The sequence below is a fragment of the Poecile atricapillus genome, chromosome 4 (genome assembly GCF_030490865.1).
Source record: "Poecile atricapillus isolate bPoeAtr1 chromosome 4, bPoeAtr1.hap1, whole genome shotgun sequence".
Taxonomy (NCBI): Eukaryota; Metazoa; Chordata; class Aves; order Passeriformes; family Paridae; genus Poecile; species Poecile atricapillus.
This window is the reverse complement of record NC_081252.1, coordinates 35,777,509-35,800,263: the sequence shown is the minus strand read 5'-3', so window position 1 is coordinate 35,800,263 and position 22,755 is coordinate 35,777,509. Positions and strand designations below refer to the sequence as shown.

The 22,755-nt window shown below is 38.2% G+C and overlaps 1 protein-coding gene across 5 annotated transcripts in view; it reads right to left on the bottom strand.

Moving 5' to 3' along the window:
• Positions 1–5,479: 5,479 nt before the first annotated feature.
• The window catches only part of FNIP2 (folliculin interacting protein 2), a 48,740-nt gene continuing 31,464 nt past the window's right edge, over positions 5,480–22,755 (bottom strand). For 3 of the 5 annotated variants that reach the window (XM_058837385.1, XM_058837384.1, XM_058837383.1), the window contains exons 10-18: positions 21,531–21,732; positions 20,879–20,967; positions 19,874–20,020; positions 19,566–19,735; positions 14,995–16,312; positions 14,049–14,205; positions 12,121–12,321; positions 8,399–8,514; positions 5,480–7,187 (exon numbers count right to left, since the gene is read on the bottom strand). In XM_058837385.1, the coding sequence (XP_058693368.1) occupies positions 7,109–7,187; positions 8,399–8,514; positions 12,121–12,321; positions 14,049–14,205; positions 14,995–16,312; positions 19,566–19,735; positions 19,874–20,020; positions 20,879–20,967; positions 21,531–21,732 (2,479 nt within the window). In that variant the 3' untranslated portion in view covers positions 5,480–7,108. The other 2 variants (XM_058837386.1, XM_058837387.1) reach the window with 2 other exon arrangements.

Below are 22,755 nucleotides of genomic sequence, written 5' to 3'. Positions count from 1 at the left end.
AGCATGCCCATATATCAAGAGCATCAGCACTTGCACTTGGGAAGCCACCAGAGCTTATTTAATTCAAACATATAATAACGCACTGCTACTCCTGCAGCCACTCCCAGCAGCCAACAAATTACCTGCGAGACTCAGAATTTATTTAGCAACATTACAAATGGGCTTTGCATCTTTTCCTTGTGGTGTTTACCCACTCCTGAGCAACAGGAGAGACTGCTGCATTCTTGTGGGAAGAAAATAGCACACGGCAAACCAGAGGCAGCTGTCTATCTTTGGGGTGCAGCCATGGCTCGGTGTAACACAAATGGTTTAAATACCAGAGGCCTGACAAACTCACCTGGAATACTGGTGGTTATGTCCCAGCTGTACTGGCACTGCTCAGTCCATGGCTTTGGCAACAGCAGTAGGTCGGCATCCAGAGGACCCTGCTCAACAAGCCTTGGGATTCAGCCACCCTTTCCACGTTAGGGACATCAGACTGTGACAGGAGACTGCCAGAAGTGTAATTGCAGTAGCAAAAGGGCAAAGGAAAAAAGTTAGGTTTCTCTCAGTGCTAATTCCATTTTTATTTCCCCCCCAGCAACTGCACTATGACTGCAGTGTCCTTATATGAGTCAGTCCCTTAAAGAGGGCAGGAGATGGTATGGTTTGGAAATGTGATTTTTAATTTCACATTGCTTTCAGAGCAATTGTGTTTCAAGGTTAAAAAAGTTCCATTTGTACACAAGGACATAACTAGTTCAACAAACTATATTCCCCTATATTTTTCAAAGCTGAAGTGAACAGTTTTAGATTTGACCATTTTGAGGTTTACAGGGCTTGTGCAGACCTTAAAACGAAAAAAAAAAAGTGATTAATACTGTAGAAAATGAAAAATTAAAACATTTATCTGACACACAGAAAAGAAAACTTCTCAGGCTCATTTTGCCTGGGGAAAAAGAGATGAGGTAGCAAAAGAGAGCTAAAATGGTAACATTACAAACATATTTGAAACAGTTTTGTTATATGCAGGGTTGGAATTCAATCCAAGAGAAGGCAAAACATTTTTGTGAGCAAAAATACCCCAGCACCTGACACTATGGAACTTTTATCAGAACACACCAACCCATCCTGGGAAGATCTCAAGCAAACCTAAGTATCACTTCATATTTCCACATCCACGACCATTTCTCTTTCCATGGGAGAGGGAGCTTTATTCCTTGGTGAGAAACTCATTCCTCTGGGAAGTCTGCTCTCTCTCAAACACCATTTTGTCAGATCACAGTGGAATCTCTTTTGTAGCTCCAAATGAAATAAAATCCAGTTTATGAGATTATATTTGAGTACTTGACTGTCACTCCTAAGCTCTTCAGACATGTGTTGACCTTTAGGATTTTGAGACAAAGTGCTACTCGTACTGCTTAAACTGTTTTAGCTTTGGGATTGTGCCAGACAGACAACTGACTGCAACTATTATAAGAGTAATTTTCCAGCATGTGGATTACAAGCATGTGTCCACTTAAGCTAATTTTATATGGGATCAGAAGCCTTACAGGTCACAGTCTCATGGTTTGTCACTTGGCTTTGCGTCCTTTATATTCAAAATCCTGTTTTGTATGTTTAGTCCTGGTTGATCTCTTCAAAGATGTAAGTACAGAAAACCAAAGGCTATGGTGCACAGATGATCAGCACAAAGCTTTGCTATATAACTTTTTCAAATAGAGAGAAAAGTAGGAAAAAAGACTGGCAGAATTTCAGTACAAGACTTAGTTACTTTGGAATATAGTTCATGTTTACTGTTTTAGCCTTGAAAACAATTTTTACATATGAGAAGAACTCCTGCATCAGATCTGTTATCCTCCACTTACATAAGCAGGAAAACAGTTCAGTTGTTTGTTCACTATTAACACTTGTATTATTTCTATTCACATCTTCTGAACAAATCACAGAATCCGACTATAGTTTGAAGATTTTTCAAATCTAGGTATTATTTTTTTCTTTGCAGCTCTCAGTTTTAAAAGCTTTTTGGCCACCCTCTCAGCCACACCATGTAAGTATCCATTAACGCAGGCCTCCACCCTTTCCCAGTGCTTGGCTACTTTATGTCTGCTAGCCTCCACATCTCCCTCCTCCTAACCTGCCACCATCCCGAAGATTTGGATTCTGAGAGACCGGCTAAGTGCCCTTTAAAAAGAAATTCAACCAGCTGATACGATCAACAGCTTAACTACAATTTTTTTAAAGTAGTGAAATCAGAGCAGAGGAGTTTCACGGAGTCTTACAAGGCCTGGATGGAAAAACAGTTCACCTGGATGGTGAACTGCACAAATCACCAAGACAGTCCAACAGTTCACAAGTATCAAAAAGGTCAGGGACTAGAGCAGTCTCACTACGTTTCTGTTCCTAGCTGAGGTGTCCCATCTCTTCACTAGCCCCTTTGAGCCAAAGTAAGCATATTAACCCAGCAGCATTTTGGTTTTTTAGCCAACACACTTCATCTGCCTGTAAGGGACTCAATGAGCAAGGCAGAGAATAAGCAGCTTGCAGATGCAGCTGGTATGACAGGAGGAAAAAACAGACAGGTAATTGGGTTTTCTCCTCGCTATCATGTCCTCAAAGCCAAAGTTTCTGGGCTTTTTGTCTTACTTCCAATCCTTGGTAGCCTGAACAACAAGCATTTTAGTCTATGAGTAAAAATGCTTAGACCCTACAAATCAGACTAACTCAGACCTGCTCAAAGAAGCGCAAATACACTTGATCATCTCATTTTATTTCTCTTTTTATTTCTAAATAAGGATTTTCCAATAAGCTTCAGAATACTAAATGGAAAGTCAGGTCATGGAAGATCTGAGAAAAATCAAAGACCACTTTATTTGAAACTAAATCAGATCAAATGCACTAACCATTTCATAATCTAGGAGACATGAGGGGTCACTCACTCCGGTTCAGTTGAGCAATTTTAAAAACTGTATTTATTATCTAACAGCAACATGTTTTTCAGGTAGCTCAAATGCTTGTGGCAAGAACTAAGTACAAGCAACACAAGCATGTAGAACCTCTGCATCACCTATTCCAGCAGTCAGTCTTCATTTTCCATTATTTTTTGTCCATATTTTTCACACTGTAAGAGCTCTTGTTTACATGTAAATGGGGTAAAACTTCCAAGGATGACAACACTGTTCAACAAAGTTCCAAATTTTGTGCAGCCTTCCTGTTAGACACTTCTTGTCAATTACTTTGCTAGTGGGTTATCTAATAATCTGTGCCCTGTGAGACCTCAGCTACAACAAAAACAGCAATTTCAGAAGCTTTAAAAATGAAGATACCAAATACCACTTCTGTTGATTTCAGAAAGTTTATTGCACCAAATGCCGCAAAGAAATTGACCAAAATGATAGCGTACATAAACAACTATAAGAAAAAACCATGTAGTTTGACATTGGTATTCAGTCATTCCTAAAAAAGCCTATGTTCTCCAAACATGCAATAGCAACACACATTTTTCTACTATGAAAAACTTGCCATGTATGTCAAATTACCTCATTTGACCTCAACACCCCCTCCCCCTCCCAAAAAAAAAATTAAAAAAAAAAAAAGAAAAAATAAAGGAAAATGTCTAGACTATATTCAGTAGTTCAGACCTAATTTTTATTTGGGTCCTTTTAACTGAAATAGATGTTATAGTTGAAGGGTAAGTGATCATTTTGTGTAAACCTTATATACAGGAGTTTGATGCATCTGAAAAGAGGTTTTGAATTTACAAGTAAAGATGCTTATAATACAGAGTGGGGAAAATCCATCTATAATTCTGGAGGATGCCATCAGAAATGTGAATTACAGGATCAGTGTCTGTTAGTTTTTTGGGGGCAAAAGTAAGTTCTGTAAATTAGTTCAGAGCGTACCAACTTAAATTAAAATGTTTAAATCTTGGTATTGTTTGGGATTAAAGAAGTAATTTCGATTAGATTTTAAAATTTAGCAGTTCATTCCTCCCCTATGTTTAGTCTTGCCTGAAAATAGCATACATTCTTTAAATTTCAGTGTGTAAACTGCATTTATGTGGGATTTTGGACAGACTGTGCACTCCCACCTAACCAAGAAAGTATGTATTTAAGTTTACAAAAAACCTACATAATACTGATAAAAACAACTTTGGAATATTTGAAAATTAAGCTACATTATCAATTTTCAACACAGCTGTACATTCATATCACTTTTCATCCTATTAAAATAAAACAAGAAACATGCCCTAAAAGTGTCTAAAAAACACATCTGTAAATACTTACTGCCCTGTCATGCCACACCAATTTACATAAACATCAAGATGCTACTGAAAACAAGTTAAAGACTTAGAGTCAAAAAAAAAAAAAAAGCCCTAGAAAGTGGAATCCTGTCAACTGAGGTAGTACATTTGGTGTAGGAGGAAATATGTAATTAGCTTTCATTAGTCTAAAGCCTTTTAAAGGTAATAAAGGGCTTTCATTTTGAATTTTCTTTCCCCCAAAACTAAAACTGTGAGAATAAAATAGTTCAATGTGTAATTTCTGAAGAGCAGCAAAATGTTAGAGAAAGCAGCAAGAACTATAAAGTTTTAGCCTGGGCTGAAGAAAATACAAGTGCTTTTGACCATCAGCTCACATGCCACCATGAAGTTAACTTATGCCTTGCCCAAAGGCAGATTTTTTTTTTTTTTTCAAACAGTTGATGTGGTAAAATCAGGTCTATTATCGATTATGGTATTAATCTTGAAATCACTGAATGTCTGCAGATCTCTGTCCTCTTTAGTAAACTCTGTGATAACAAAAGCACATCTTTATGTTAGCATATATTTCTTTGAATAACTTTCAGAGTCTGTTCAGATAAAAACCCCACTTTAAAAGAACTGGACTGACTTTTAATGATCTCAGCTACTATTTAAGAGTGACATGAAATAGAGAAAGTACATGAGGATTTCTATATACACTCAGAGAAGCAGTTTCATAGTCTTACACATGCACACACACATTCTCCATCAAGAGGGTAGTTTAGGAATATGTGACTTGCTCTATGGTTCTTACTTTGTTTTAACCTTGTGAAATAGAAAGTGGTATCTGCTAAAAGCCATATGCAGAGGTAACTTTACTTTCCAGCAGATAGGATTCACAGACCAGAGATATGAAAAGTTTGCTTTGCTATAAAGCAGGAGGAAAAAACCTGAACCATAGAAAGATTTTATCCTTTTTAGGCAGAATAGTAAGGAGAAGTATGAAAATGCAATAAAAGAAACATTTGGAATGTCAGGTCAGAAAACCAGCATAGAAGGAACAGCTTTAGAAGTGTTGTATCAGAATATTAAGTGGAAACAACCTCTTTTCACAGTAGGCCAGTCTACCTATTTCCCTCAAAAAGCAACACAAGGTTAATCAAGACCCCCATCACATTTAAACAATTCACAATAAGCACATTTCATTATTTCAAATCATTGAAAGTTTACTGTAGAAAAGTCCAAACATCAAGGTAGTAGGAAATAAAAACACTTCCAATAAAAGTGTGTCCCTTCAGTGTTAAAAATCTGTAACCACCAACAAGGAGAACTCACAACTGGTGACCAGGAGTTTCTTATTAGAATTCACTATTTTCAAGCAATTGTGTTGCCAAGAATTTGCTTGCAAGATGACAATTTCAGACACCATATTCAAGGTGGCTCACAACAGAACAGTCCAACATTGAGTTTTCCATTTAAGAATGTTTTGATCCTTTGTTCTCTCCTCAGTCTGGTCCATAGTTTCATATCCAGCTTAACAGTGCTTTATGCAAAAAAAAGTATTTTTTACATTCATTTTAATCAACCACATGAAAACGGTGAAGTACAAAATTTTATTTTGCTTTCTAGAAACACCAAAGGCCAGTATCAGCTTGTGGAGAAGTAGTTTCTGGTGTCAGAGTAGTTAACCTAGTAAGGAAAGGCACCTGGATGATAGTTCAAGATTTCTGTAGAATCAAAAAAGGGTAATTGCAAACATTCAGAATAATATCAAATATTGGGGTTTGCCCCCTACATTTCATTTTCCTTCAAACAACGTTCTTCTTTTATTCCTACTCAGAGTGACAACTTGTAGCTGGAAAAAAGCAATACTTTTGACTAAAGGTTTGGTAGGGGTTATTTGTTGTCTTGTATTTCCCCAATATGATTGTCTTCAGTTTGTGCCAATTGTTTGGTGTATGTGCACATGGACACGTGCTCACAGCACTGGCATCGTTCAGAAGTTTTTCAAATTCATACTCCTTGGAAGATAGCAATACTTGATGACACCAAACAAGTTTAGTTCCCAGGACCACAGTCATACAGCAAATCAACAGTTACTCAAGTTGCATCAGCAACAAATGTAAACTTGTAGCAGAAGTTCCATAAGGCTTTCCCACAAAATCCCTCCCTTGGATGTCCATTCCATTCCACTTGTAGCCATAGGCCCATTTGAATGCCTTCTCATTAAAACAAAAGCAGCCACAGCTCTCAACCTCTTGTCCTTAAAAGGAAAAGTCACATCAACCTCACGCACACCTCCATTCCCATGACATTTGGCTGCTGAATTCAGGTTTCCTTGTTCTGAGCCCATCACTTCTACTATACAAAATCATGTAAGCTCTGCAAGAAAATCATGTCCCACCTAATACACTTTTGTATAGGAATGCTATATACAGAGTTTACAGCTCCTCCTCCTCCTCCCCAGCAAAGAAACATACACCACACCACACTCACAAGCATAGTTTTATAAAATCCATTCTAACCCACTTGTTCTTTTAACTGGTACTTCATGGTTTTGAGCAGCGTTTTGGATGGCAGCACCTGGTCTGCCACATAGTGTTAACTTTTGTCCTTTGAATAAAAATAAAATGCAAGGATGCAGTCTCTTGATTTATGTCAGAAGTGACTTTGTAAGAAAAACCTGAATGCCTTTTTTGTTATGTAAACTGAAGTCCTCCGATAAAACATCCGGCTGAAATCAGAATCGGAAGGTGGTAGAATGTACAGTCATCACCTGCTTTCATCAGTGCTCCCCTTTACCAGTGTTTGGCACCTCTGTTCTTCCTTCAACATTCCCATTTTCATAACTGTACTTTAAGGGAATGACTATCCTGAGAATTTAGTTTATAAGAGTATTTGAGCAACATATGGGGAATGAGTACTTGCTATAGCAGCCAACAAAGGCAAGTCATTGGATTCAATCCTAGAAATTAAAAAAAAAGAGACAGACTTTAAAATAATATACAGTCACTTTTTGCAAGAGAAATACAAGATGATACTTTTCATCCATTTTAAAGAAACTTAAAGTGTCTTGCTATTACCAAGTTCATTGTTTAATTATTATTTGCTGTCAATAATCATATAATACCAGTAAAGGTAGGTAAATAATGCTTAAAACCTGTAAGTATGCTAGCAGTTAAATCAAAAGATAGCAGTATTACATTCTGTGCTATATAATCTTTTGTAGTTTAAATAAAAGATTTTATTTATTTGCTAAACCATAAGCCTTAGCTTATAGTCTTACCAGTGAGTAGGCACCAATAAGCCCAGTTTAACGAAGTACTAAATATCAGCTTATGGAAGATTACGCATTTCAAGTTTTGAATACAACTCGGTTCACTACATAGGAGCACTTTCTTACCAAAAATGACCAAAAGCTGAAATTATTGTTATGCAATAACTGTTCAAGGAATGTCTCTCAAGTGCAATGGTCAGTTTCCAACTATTTCTAAATGTGAAGCTGCTCAGAGGCCAGGATGTATGCCATATTTATACATATTTAACATGAACACACAGAGAAAAGTGCTTATTTTAGGGTTTCACTATTTACAGCTACATTTCTGAATATGAAATCTTGAACAGTCTGGAAAAAGATAAATCAGATTTAATCTACAGTGCTAAAAAACATTTTGAGAAAGTGTATCTTCCTCCTTTTGTGCTGTCAGCAGGCAGATCCCTAAAGGTTATATGCCAATCAATACTATTATTAGAAGACAGCTGCTGAACAGGACACCTGTTTATTTTTGAGACCATCTCATCCCTCAAGACACAAATGCACCCTTTTCATTCCAAAAATTCTGAAGTATTTGTTGGGATGAAGTTTCCATTAAGGACATCACAACAGAAAAGAGTATATATGAATGCATGGAAAACTTCCTAATGACCAAAATCCAAACTTTCTTAATTCTGAAGACATAAAAATGACAAGTATTTTGTTGTTGCTGTATAAATGTCTCCTCCTGATTTTGAGATAGCTCAGTAGAACCCTAGTAAGTTTTTGCAACTTATTAGGCACATGAAAGAGGAGTGTTAAATATGAAGCAAATCCTCATGGAGAGCAAGACGTCAGATGAAAAGGAAAAATAACTGCCCCAGCTTTTGCCATTGCTTAAGACTGATACCTGCAATACTCACCCCAATACAATTCCTAGTTCTTTTACATGTACTCTTGTATGTCCTCGCAGATATTCTGAAAGCATTTTGCTTTTGAGATACATCTCTTGCAGTCTATCCTCAAGATGCATTATGCACTGAAAATACAGACCAAAAACCTCAGAACAACTTTTGCAATTGCATGCAAATATTATAGAAATGTAAGCACATCACTTTACCTGCTATCTTAGAAGATAAACTAAGTCTCCACTCCAAAATCTAGAAGAGGCAGTTGGATTTATTACAATTGTGCTATAAATATTAAAAGGTTACACTACCCCACAAAGAGGAAACCCCTCAGAGAACTGGGGCATTCCAGCTCTCTTGGGCAGCAAGTTTGTTGCACAAACTGCACCCCTATTTCCACTCAAGTCACTGCATTTCTGCTGACTTAAAGTTTTAATGACATTCAAAATGACTCAAGATATCTTAGTAAGAGTTAAGGCAGAATTCTTGGATCAAGATGTCTTTGTTATAAGTCAGTCCTATTTTTCTGAAAGACTTGGTTTAGACAACAGTTTCTAAAATTATCATTCTAGCTCTAAGGTTCTAGTGCTGTTCAAGAAACTAAGACTCAAGATGTGGAAGACACCAGTACCTTATTCATCACAGAATTCTAACTCCTTTGCTGACTGCTTTCCTGTAGCAGCTAAGTTCCAAATCCACTTTAGGCATTTGTTGTCGTAATTCCTAAATACTTCTAGTTTAAAATTGCTTAAACACTTGATGCTGATTGCCAAAATGCAATAGTTCAAGTCGAAAGCTCAATCATTCCACTTTTCTTCCAGTAGTGGAATGCTAGAAATGCATATTATTTTTAAGTACAGCCATGTGATTCATGGCAATTTCTCATATACCAGCTACAAGAGAGCAGATGAACCTTGGCTTCAAGGAGAGAGAGAGGCTAGCTATTCTGGCAAGACAAGGTCAGCAGGCAGCATGTCTTCACATTCTGAGTAGATAGGAAGTCTTATAAGGTATTTTGTTCTAGGACAAAGGTACATTCAATTTGATATATTCCTTCTTTTCACAGGGATGACCACTTCAAAAAATTTAAATTAGTTCAGCTCTCTGAAATCAGGAAGCACATGCAGAACCTCATATTATCAAACATATAATCATCCAGCAGGCACAGACAGCAATTTGAAACAGTAGCAGCAAATATCTTCAGGCCAACATTCCATGTACTGGAGTTAAATGAAAGCCCTAAGCATTAGAAGTCAGACCAGGTTTAATTAAAAAGCTAATGAGAAACAAAAGACTCAGGCTTGTAGGTAGCCTAATATGTATTTTTCTGATCATCTGGAGCAAGATGAAGATGTTTAATTATTCTTTCAATGAGCTAATATTGAGTCTTAACAATGGAAAATAAAGAAGCATTTTAAAAAACGTGCTACATGGTAGTAGAGGAAAGTCATTGCCACCAGTAGAGGAAAGGCAGAAGGTTTTTGACAATAGTTTGATCAATTTGCTTCAAGCAAATTTTCACTCAACTAATTATGATCATAACACTTATGATTCTGGCCAAAAGGGAAGCAAGCGCTCCAATCTTTTCCATAACAGGTAACCCTCATGCAAAAAGCCTATGAGCACGTTCTCAGCTGTTCAGGAGGGCATGCAGCTGATTGACAAAGCAGCAGTTCAATTCAATTCCAGTATTTGTGTTAAAGACTATGGATTTTTTTTTTTTAAGTTATGAGGGAAGAAGTAAGAAAGAATCCCACATTATTTTAAAAGAAGGGTTGTTTACATCATATGATCTATTCCTTCTGAATACCAGCAAAGAATCAAAAGACATTTCTCTCCACAGCTTGCTACATTAACCCATCTTGTTCAGTGTTTGCAAGTCTTTTTTATATATTAGCTTCCCCTGCAGTTTCTCATTGACCAAGTGGAAAGAAAGTAAAGTAACTTCCAAAAATAGAAGAGTAGCTTAAACTAAGTTTAAAGGTGCAGGTAAAACTTTTGACATTTTGCTGAAATGCAGCAGTTGCAATCAGCACTTTCCTCTCACCAGGACATACTGCAAAGCTCTCTGCAGCACAACTACCAGTCTGAAGTGGTACAACCAAGATATCACCACTTGCCTTTCATCTGGACTCAAATTGGGTTCTTTTTTGTTAGTACCACAAAACCCCAAAAATACTTATTCATCTGAACAGTAACTGCATGTAAAGAGACATGCACTCCTAAAGGAGACTTCAAACATATGGCACTGTGGTCCCCTGGGATTGATATGAGTACATCAATAAATATGTTTCTATTCAAATTTAAATCAATAGAAATACTACTGTGAAAAAGTCACACATCTCCTAGAGTTTAGGAACACTTTGCTTCCATGCACTGACATTGTTTCAGCAGAGTTGCAAAATTCCCTGACAGAGGGATCAAAAGGTCTCTAACACAAATTATGAAAAATTTACAAACTACTAGCACTATCATTTTTGTAAGAAAAAGGAAATAAAAACCCATGAAAATCATTCTGCCTCCAGACACCTCCCAAACCACACAAACCATATAGAAACAGCATATACAAATCTGAAGGTAACAATGGAAAAAACACTTCAGTTGCAAAATCAACTACTCAGTTTAAAAATGCCAGGATTTAAGGTGTGTTTGTGCTAGTGTTAGGATACAATTTCAACCAAAGTTGCATATTTTTCAGTGCCTAGAAGAATCCAGAGAAAACACTCAAAAATGTACCCACATATTTTGCCTAGCACTTGACTTGAAGAACTTAGTGCAATCAATACCACCAATTTAAACCAAAGCAGTGCCAACCAATACTATTTAGAGCTGTTGGTGTTTAGCTCTATCTTCCTCTTCCATCTGCTGGTGCAGTCATTACACGGGATTCCTAGAGAATTTCTCAAGGCATCTGCTGAAGGACAAATCAATTCTGTTTATTAGAAAAGGGGCAACTACTGAAAAAACACTCCATCTCCCCTCACCAACAATCATGTGCTAAAAATGGAATTACAGTTATTGCAGTCAGACTTGTGGGTAATTTTGTTGTAATCAGCAAAACCAGCATTACTGATTTGCTCTGATGAACTCCACTACAAATGAGGACAGGAAAGGATGCTGTGGGATAGGGAGTATGCAATGTGACAAAGTAACATTCCCTGCTGCAACCCACCCATTTCCAGGTGTCTCATCCCATCAATCCTGTGGAGCCATCAGCAAAGCTACCCAATACTGCACATGCTAACAAATATATAAAACAGAAGGGTCAAGTAAATAAACAGAGGCACAGTTAGCTGGGAGAGAGAAGAGGCATCCACTGCATGGGGTTGAACAGGAACTCCAAGAATAGCAAGTTATTTGCCAGAACCAGGATTTGGTAGATAGACACTTCAACAACTTTCAGAGTAGAGCAGTGTGGAACTTACACAAAAAATATAAAAAACAAATGTAAGAGTCTTAAACACATGAGGACCATGCTAAAATTGCCTAAACAACTTAAGTTCTGGCACATGTATTTTGGAGTTGTTAACTTTAATCTGATCTATTTAATGTAAATTACAGTCAAACCAGTATCCATTACTAGACTGTAGCATGGATTCTTTTCAATATGTTGTAACAGCTCTGCATTTTATCAGGCATTAGTTCATTGATATTGCAACACAGTGTACAGAATTCTGTTTGCTATTTGAGCTAAAACGATTTCCATTAGCTTCAGCCTTCAATAAAGTAATACTTACGAAGTCAGCTGGGACGTTGAGTTTGTAAAGCTGCAAAATAGACTGCAACAGACTGGATACTTGACTCGAAACCAGAACATCCTTGCCTAACTTCACACTGTCCATCATCTTTCTCTGGCTTGTAGCTACTTGTACATTCCATTTATCTGTGTCTGCAATAATGCAGACAGCTTCTGCTATGGGCTCATCTAGCACTGGATGCTGCAACAGAAACAAGATACAGTTATGTCATACTTTCATATACATTTCCACAGTTCAGTTTGAGGTTCTACTTTTATTCACACTGATGTGGCAAATAAAGTGATTCAATGCATGTTTTTGTCCATTAGAGAACGAAATGACAAGGAAAATGACAAGGAATACCAACTTCAGTGACAAGATTTACATTCAGCAGCACTGGATCTGCCAATTTGATCAAGACATTTAATTTTCATTAGTGCCTGAAAGTCACTACTCCATTTTATTTTTCTTCATGTATTCCCCCTACCCTGAAGAGATTAATTTCTTTCAAAATGAAAAGTGTAATAATTACACTGATCCAGTGATAGTGAAAGTACATTCAATGTTTCAGAGATACGTGAGGGAATTTACTCTGTACAGTCAGGCAGGGTATAACAGAATAACTAGGGTTGGAAGGGACCTCTGGGGATCCTCTAATCCGACCCCTTGCCAAGGCAGTGTCCCCTAGAGCAGGTGACAGAGGAACTAGTCCAGGCAGATTTTGAATGTCTCTAGAGAGGGAGACTCCACAACCTCCCTGGGCAGCTGGTTCCAGTGCTCTGTCACCCTCAACATAAACAAGTTCTTCCTCAGATGCTGAGGTGGAACTTCTTGTGTTTTAGTGTATGGCCATTGCTCCTTGTCCTGTTGCTGAGCACCACTCTCTTTACACCTGCCTTTAGAATATTTATATGCATGAATGAGATCCCATCTCATTCTAGTCTCCTCTGAGAAGAGAGATGTTCCGAATCCCTAATGATCTTTGGGGCTCTCCACTGGACTCTCTCCAGTAGCTCCTCATCCTTCTTGACCTTCTTGACCTGTAGAGCTCAGGACTGGACACAGCACTCCAGATGTGGCCTCACCAGGGCTGAGGTGCGGGTTCACCTCCCTTGACCTGCTCTTGCTATGCACCCCAGGAGAGTATTGGCCTTCCTGGTAGCAAGAGCTTTGCAGGCTCATGGTCCACTTCTCATCCATCAAAGAAGAGCCAGCATCACATTAAACCAATCTGCTGTTGCTTAAAGAATATACAAACACACACATCACTTTCTGGATAGCACATGCAGTCATGCCAGCAGGATGACTCTTAATTGCTACAGAAAGAAGCTGCTGACAATTACTAGATAAGCATTTTAAATTGCATACTGAGGTCACACAGTTATTCCAGTGAAAGGTTAGTTATAAATTTTATAATTTAGGAGTACTTACAGTAGAGAAAGAACAGAGCAAAGTTCTCAGCTATATACAAGTACCTTCTGTAGTCAGTCATTTCTGCTACAGACTAGTACCACACAGGCCTCAACAAGACTTTACCTCACCTGCAACACATGCCACTAAGTGGCAAAATTAGATGTTTCAACTTGCATATAATTTTTCTGAAATACAGGTAATTCTATCTGCTATTGTGATGGAAAAGAGAAGCAGCTCAAGGGGTTTTTTCCTTGTTTGTAACTTGAAGTTGCAAACAATCTTCCTTGTGTTAATCTTTGAAGAGAAACCTTAAAAGTAATAAAGGAAAGCACATGATTCTTGCATGAACAGGTTTGCATATAGTGAATTAAGAGGCTACACCTTTCAAAAAGGAAGACAAGACAGGTGTGGCTGTTCAGAACAGGTAAGTAAAGAAAGTAACCTTCTGAAATAAACTGCTTCTGCAGATTTCAGTAACATCACAACTCCTACTCTGACTCGGTACTTTAACTCACATGCATTGCATGAAGTAGATCCGCTAGTAGACACTGCTTGAGTTTTTCATCATTATTTATTCCATGCAGTACTAGATCAGGTATATACGTATGACAGTAACCACCCAGAAGTGATCTTCCAAAGTTTTTCACACATTGACTGCTGATGGTATTTGACCTGAAATACAGAAACACAAAGCAGGTAAGACTCTTGCTTGACAAAATGCATGCAGATATTACATGAATGCAAAGTCATGCTTGCTTCTACTGCAAATATTAATCAATAGTTGTCCTCCAAGTACACATAAATGTTAACACTGGTAAACATCTACTGGTGCTCTTTGAAACAAGAATTTTAAAAGCTGAAATTTAACAATTTATTGATTCCTTCAAACTTGTAAATAAGAAAATTTATACGCACTAGACTTTGTGGGATGTATAAGCTCCATATTCAGCAGCTTACAATTCTGCTAAATTTGAGTTTTCCTCAATTCTCATGCTTAATGTAAGTCTAGAAACTGACCTTAAGCACCATCAAACTCCATGTGCACCTGTAATGCTCAGTTTTCAAATAGCATGCCCATGTTTATTCCAAATCTGTATTTGAAATAACAATTATGTTCAATCTAAACAGCTATCCTTTTAAGCAAAGTTTTGCTTGTCCTCAGATGTTTTATCTACATGTCTACATTAAATGTTTGTCAGTTTACATAAAAAGTTTGATCACCCTTTGTTAAGCATTTGAAGTATACTTTTGTCATAAAACTTTATTAAACCTGCTCTGTCTCTACTTTCTTTTTGCAAAATCTGCTTACAGGAATTCTAACCACATCACTGTCTGCTACCAATTTGTTTGCAAGGAACTTAGTCAAGGTCCCAGAAGATTTCAGATTTGGAACTTTAAACAGCTCCAAAGTAGCTACAGCTTTTGACTCTGTTTAGTTCTAAATTAATCAGATTTCTTTACCTTGGCAAAGGAAGTTCCACTTCTGCAAATTCTTCAAGTCGTTTGTTGATGTTATCATGATGTACTTCATCAGGGATACAACAATCACCTTCTTCATCACTAGCCCCAAGAGCACTGTCTGAACTCTCATTCCTTGGAATGTCCCCTTCAACTCTGAAGGAGGTTTTCCTTCTAGAATCCCCATAGGGGACATCTTTAGCACCTACTTTAGGGGAATCCTGTTTGACAGCAGAATCTGCTTCTACACAGTCAGAAGAATAGTTCTCCAGATTGCCAGAGCATAAAGTTCTATTTTCTTTAATGTTTGGCAATTTTACAGTCTCTGTGTTATCCATGGGCAAAAGCAGTTCACTAGATATTGAGTTAATTAGATTCACTTCAGTTCCTTTACTTTCCATATGTTGGTTAAGTATATTTTCCTTCTCCTCACACGGTGGGATTTGTGCATAACAAACATTATGTTTACTGATGGGTATAAAGGCAGCTTCACAACTGTCTTCTTGATTCTGAGCAGCATCCACAGTCAGATTTGTGGAACTTGAGGCACAATGTATCACCTCTGGATTTTTAATTAATGCCTTCAGATTTTCTTCCATTTCTCTTCTATGAGTTTCTAAGTCTGACTCTGGTGATGCTGAACTTCCAATCTGAAAAGTGACCTTTTCTAACTGTGAACTCCTGTGGCCAGACCTTTCAGGACAAGGCAGGGCAGATGACCTACTAGAAAACTGCTTTTCCACTTTTCTCTCATTCTGGTTCTTTTTCTTCTTTACATCCATTACATCCTCTAATTTAGATGATTCTTCAGAGTGGTAGGTTACGATTCCTGTATCAGTGACAGCTCTTTTCCTACCATCAGCAACTCCTTTACAGAAACTGCTAGTTAGACAGTCAACAGATGTTTCAGAGGTCTGACTGGCCTTTCCTACTGCTTCCCTCTTTTCTTTTGAGGTGACTGGGACAGCCTGAGTGCTTTCTGGTTCATGCACCCACTCTGCAGTACTGTTGTTCTTACTTCCATCATTCTTTGGAGGTAGGACTGGAGGCACAAGAGCAGGTTCATTTTTAACAGTGACAACCACATAATCAGATTCCTCTACCTCTCCCTTTTCTAGTGCAGTTGTGATCTTGCTTCCATTTAGCACCTGCTCTCCTTCCCCAGCCTTCTCACTCCATGTCAGCTGATTTTCCTGCAGCTCAGAGCACCGGATGAAGTAAGTTAGAACATAGAGCAAGCGCTGCACCAACTCCTTGCGCTTCCCAACAATAACAGTTCGAGTCAACCTAACTGGAGAGCCTATGGCACCATAGAGATCACCTACACAGGAAAGGAAAAATTTCACAGGTTTATGTTGCATTGTAATATAACCTATACTGTTCAAATTAAACACATTTTGAAACAGCATTTACTATGGACACAATTAGACAGTTAATTTCTTTCACAGTAAATTCATAAAAGTCTTAAAAAAAATAACAAAGGAAGTCCCCTAATGCTTCTTCTTACACCTGGCTTTTGTCCAGAAAGGTTTTTGTGAGGAATGAGTTGTTATTACTCATTTTTCTTTCTGTTAACAGACACTAAGATTTAATTTACACAATGCTTACAAGACATTATCACCTAGAAACTGACACAAGAGCGGACAAAGAAGAATGTAGATCAAACAAAACTCTGAAGCCAGCTATACTATTTTCTGTTTTTCTACTAATTTTGTTTCACACCAAAGTCTTTCTGTTTCAGTGCAGTGACCTTTCTGTTAAACACAGGTATTTTTACATAGATAAAATCTTAATTACATTTTTCAGGACTAAGATATCCAAAAAAGAAAAAAAGGAATAAATATTAGCTTCATAAACGAGGTTCAGAAAAAAGAGTCATGTAACTACCTTATTTAGCAAGGCACGTACTGTGTCTGTGGGAGCCAACCTCACTCATGTGAGCATTTAACTTTGGCAAGGGGCAGTGGAGAAGTAGGAAATCAAAATACAACTGCAATATGAAAGGTAGGCACTACTATATCATCATCTGAGTCCACCCAAGAATGACTTATTTGCTATTTAAACTGAAGAACTGCTTTTTGAACAGAACTAAGGTCTTACGTATCCTACTTTCCACATATTTCTTTGGGACAGTGGCAATTATCTTCCATTATAATCATCTATCAGCTAAAGGGCTCCTACTCCAGAGTTCTGGGAGAAGTAAACATAGCTAGCCAGTAAGGGAATGTTCACATGTCCTATTGGTCAAAGATCAGCTAGCTCAAGAAATAGGTATTCCTAGGATGAGTTAACCCAGTTGTCTTCATATGACACCCATCAGAGAACACTCACTAAATTGTCTTTGCTTAACCAAACTATGGCTGATTTCACCAGCACATGGGAGACAGCCAGCCAGCAAAAGCTCAATTTTCTTCAGCTACTTTCTCTACCTTGAGGCTTGATCAACTACCTGCTAATCTACCAGACTACTTTCAAGTGCTAAATCCTCCTTCTGAGCTGCTCAAATTCTGTTCTGGACAGAGCCTGCCATCAGGATTTTGAACTAGACTTCAAGAAGCAACACTATATTAAGAGTTATAAACAGAGCTTCTGAAAGGTTTCTTCTGAGGGCAAGGGGGCCTCTGGCTTCAACACTAAGACAGCAAAAAAAAAAAAACAACCCAAAAACCCACAAACCCACATTTACAAACAACCTCCTCCTTATTATACAGAACATAAAAGGAATAAGGATCCCAACTCCACTACTACAAGGATCTACTACAACTCCATTAAAACAAGGATCAGTGTGACAGTAATTCCATGGTTCTCTTACTGTCTCCACTGCTAAGATCTGCCATTTCACATGATGCCAGTGATGCACTGGAGGGGCTCCTGGGTGGTGGCATCAATGATGCCAGCTTCCCTCAGTTAGGGCCACCCTTGCAACCAACCCCAGAGCCTAACAAGCCAGCAAATTCATTCCTCAGGATCCAAAAATGGGCTTTAGACTCCTCAGTAATTCTCAAAGGCTGGTAGGCCACAAGGACAAGCAATTTGGAAATGAAATTAGAATATATTGCTTTACTTCTAAGTTGAGCACAGTTGCTATGGAAATCAGATTCAGGAGTCGTGTTCATTTGCACAATTGGCTTTTATATAAATACTAATACGACAGTACAACAAGTCAAAGTTGTGATCTTTAAAACATACTTGTTAATACCAATAGATTGAAGCTGATGTTTAAGAGACAGTATGTCCTCATGACAAAGTGACTTAAAATTGTATCAGTATGTAATTGCAATTGATATGTAATATGTAATGAAAACACAGGTCTGAAGGTGGAAAGACAGGTATAACAAAATCCTGTTTTCCCAACTTTTGTTTTTAAAGCACCAAGACTTGATTTTTTTTTTCCTCCCGTTTCCTAAAGAAGATGACCAGCAGAGGGCAACATCTCACTTTCATGATCAGTTTTTGCAACCACAACAGTAACAGCTTTTTGGGCTTTATAAGAATGAAACAAAATGAGGGAACATTATGAGTTCGGGCACTGAGAACTTGGCAATACAAAAAGAGAAACAGACTCCTGACTAGTCACCAGTGGTGACTCCTGAGAGCGACCACAAGAGCTACTACCGAGCTTATGCCTCCAGTCCAGCTGGTTTTTGTAACTCCAGGCCTGGCTCTGTCCTCAACACCACGAACACACTCCTAATTTCCGTTTCAGTCTAACTTCTGCTATGTTTAAAAGACATCTTTAACCAGGAAACAATTCAGCTACATGGCCAAAGTAGTGAATAGTTTGTAGAGGTTACTGAGAATAAGAAGCCTGAGACAATTAGGAAGAAACAGCACCAGCATCACAGAGTAAGTCACATCATTGCCTCAGTGTGCAGAATGTCATTTTACATGGCAAGATAGTATATCAGCTAAAGTGAAGGGCAGTCTGATGTCAGATTTTCATCTGCTGCCAAGAAGAGGAGGAATTTTCAAATATTTACTACTGACAGAATTACTTCCTTAGCTTTCATTCACCTACTCATTTGACATCAGCTATCTAGTCCCTTCTATCAAGGTAATTTACAAGCTATAAAATATTTGTCAGAGACCAGCCTGAGGCACAGAGCATAGAAAAAAAGTCTTGCCCCAAGCCCATTCCTGTAACAATAAGTGAATGGAGGTACTGCCAGCTGCCAGACTTTAATCTATTGCTCTGCTCTCTATCCTAGCTATGTGAAAAAGAGACAAAGGGAGGTAGCTAATTTCAATTACAAAGGGCCTCCAAGGCCCAGGTAACTCCTTTCAATCCAGTCAATTACGTCTTCTTTCCCAAACTGCTCAGATCATTCACAGCACTTGCACTGTCTTAATACTTCTATAACAAGTTAGCCAGACAGTGTAACAGAGGAAGTCAAGAACTAGAATAAAAAGCTGGATATGCAAAGAGGCCTCCAAATGCTCTGATTAATCATGCAAAAGACAGCTATTGGTAGCAGGAAATGTGACCTGGATCACAAATAGCCCTTATCTAAAAGGAGTAGATACACAAAGGTGCTTGTTATAGAAAAATCTGAAGCTTTCCAAATCATACTGACCCAGCTGTGCCCAGAGAGGGTTATAGGGATGGGATTTTGCCAGCATGTTCACAGACTGGGATGTGCGCTTCTCAGAGAAGGCCTTGATGGGAGGATGGTCAACTGGCATCACTGTTGGGACCCAAGCCAGGTGATATGTCAGTACTGCAGTCAACAAAGCAGCAAAGAACCTAGGAAAAAAAAAGTAAAGAAAGCATGTCGAAAGTAACAGCAGCAAAAGAACACCCCATTAAGTGCTTTAACGTATTCACATGCACTGGGAAGCACACAAGGTTTTTCTTAAGAAAAAGGGAGTGGGGGAAACTTACTGATTTTTGTTGATCTGTTCTATCAGAAATGTAAATTCTTTAAGAAAACGCTGGCATAGCTGATTCTTTTCTAGGGTGCTGGACATCATATTAAGCCACACAGGCTCTGCAATCCTTGGAACAGAATACAGATTCCAGATGGTAACTCTGCTCAAAGAAATTTCCAAGAAGTAAGTGTTAAAATGCATGTTTCAATTCTGCCAATAAATATATAAGTAGTCCCTTTCCACTTCTGTTGTCCAGATTTTAATTTGTTTTTGTAAGATCTAGAAGACTAAACAAACTGGAAGGGTTTTATTACTGGAAGAGTTACTCTTCCAGTAATTACTAGTGTCCAGAACACTAGTCTGTTTAATTCACATCATCAGTAATTCAGTGTCTTCATATGAGTTACACATTTGGCTTCCCTTTTTTGCATTCCAATGTGAAATTTATTCAGAGAAACCATTAACAAATAAGTTTGAGGGGAAGAAGAACCCATACTATTCATTGCACAGATTTGATTCTACATTCCAGATATTAGAGACTCCATTCCATTAAAGCTTTCTCTCTCTCCTGGGCTGACTTTCTTAGCCTTTGACCATTCCTTCCTTTCTCAAGTACAGAAGAGAGCTTTTGACTGCAACTTCCTTGTCAGTTACATTGTTCAGCATCTCTGGCTAGGAGTAGACACATCTATCTGCCTGAGTACATCAATCCACCTGACTGTACAGGCATCAGCAGAAGCCAGCTCTTGATGAGATGTTTAGACTTTAGCTGACAACCCCAGGAACACGTGAGTGCAACAGAACTTTCATTCTCATTTGGTAAATGGCTGAGCTGGTTTTGCTGAAGTTTTCTGAAAACAGTTACGCAATAACCAATGCAGAAAACTCATTCACACCGACTTCGAGACTATCTAAAATACAAGACCTTACATTCAGTTGCTTATAACTGAAAGTGACAAATATCTTTCATGGGGCATGAAAAGTGCTCTCCTTGTAATTCAGAATTCCATCAACTCACCTGAATTCTCCCAGGGCATCCATGACACGGCTGATATAAACCTGCACTCTCTGGCTGGATTCTGCTATTTTTCTACATGAGATCATGGCCTTGATTAAGAGTTAAAGACACAAAACAGCTGCTTAAAGGATTCACATTCTTCATCTTTTTCAACTTCATTAACATGTCAAAATAACTAAGATCTAGCCCCAGTCCTATACAGCCACTCAGGACAGCAACAAATGCCAACCTCCCTCCACCTCATAGGAGACCAATCCCTAATACTGGACAAGGGGAGAGAACATTTCTGAGAGTGAGGAAGACAGAAACAAATATTTTGTGTCTCTCTTTTAGGCACTGCATGAAAGGACAGAGTACCATCATTTCCACACTCTCTAGGGAGTCAAGAAAACCTCAGAGTGAAATATTGTAAGAAGGAAAGAAAAACCACCCATAGCATAAAACTCTCCATTCTAATTCTGTCTAGAAAAGCAACTGCACCTCTTTCAGCAAATGCTGAGTTCCTACACTGGGCTCAAGCTCAAGACTGCATGTGTAAGGAGGGAGGCAAGCTTGAAACCACGCACCTTCTCCCACTCTTCATCTATCAGATTCTAGAATACTTCATTCTGATTGACACTTTTCTAAATTATGCCAAATTAGTATTCTGTACCTTTTCTATTGCATATTTCAGCTTGTTCATGTGAGACTCAAAAAGAGGAAAGTGAGAGAAAAAGAAATCCTGGAAGTTTCTCTGTGCTTCTTCTTTTTCAGGCAGAGAAAAGATTATGCTGATTGCAATTTTTTTCCTCCGAACCATTGCAGGATTGGAACTGCAGCTTTCATCAGCCATACTAAACATTTCTTCAGTGGACCTGTAAGACAGATTTGTTAGGACAGTTACCTGTGTACTGAGAGATAATCTGGCTTCTATCCATAGCTCTCTATATAGTGGAAGGTAATTTGTAGGACTCCCTTCACTGACTTCTGACATAAGGCTTTGCTGTCACATGCTTCTGAACAAAGGATACCTGACATTTTGATGGATAAGTCCTATGCTAGTTCAAATAGGAAGAAGACAATCCCCAGAGAGGACTGGTGTGAACACTTTCCTCTGAAACAGGACTATTAGATTCCCTCCTGGATTTATCTTTGAGGAAGATGAAGAAAAGGGGACAGAGATAAATCACACAAAATCATAACCAAAAATGGTTAAAGGTAACTTTGGAGCTGTGAACTGCATCTAGCACTCGAGCTCCTCACTGGGTGCTCAGGAGCATATCTATGATGCTCTTGGGTCTGAGCGCATGAGGGAAGTTGGGAAACATAACCTATATTACCTATATTCTTCTGCTATCTTAGGATGGATGTTTGCATTAACCATACAAAATAAAACTTTCTACTTTAACTGAAAACAAAATGTCACCACTTAGTAATTACTGTGCAAACACAAACTTAGTGCCTACAAGTACATGTTTGCCCAACTCAAAGTTGTGTAAACTTCAGCTTAGAAAGATCTGTTTTCTTCTTAAAACTATTAAAAAAATATGAGAAAGAAAAAAACTGCCCACCCAGTGGCTATTTTACAACCATTATTATTTGCACAAGTTCTATTTATTCCCTTGATAGTTCTGCCACATTTCTTTCAACAGTTGTTTCTTCTCAGTATTACACATGGGCTGCTACTACGATCAATACTGCTCAATGTTTTGATTATCAGCCTAGCCTGTAGATCAAATCACACCTTCAGTGAGTTTGCAGATAATGTCAAATGAGGAAAAAGTAGTCAGTCAAGGGGATAGTAGTGTCCAAAGAGGCTGCGGAATCTCCATCCTTGGAGATTTTCAAGATTCAATCAAGAGTCAAGTTCTACAGCCACCTGATGTAAATTCCAAGCT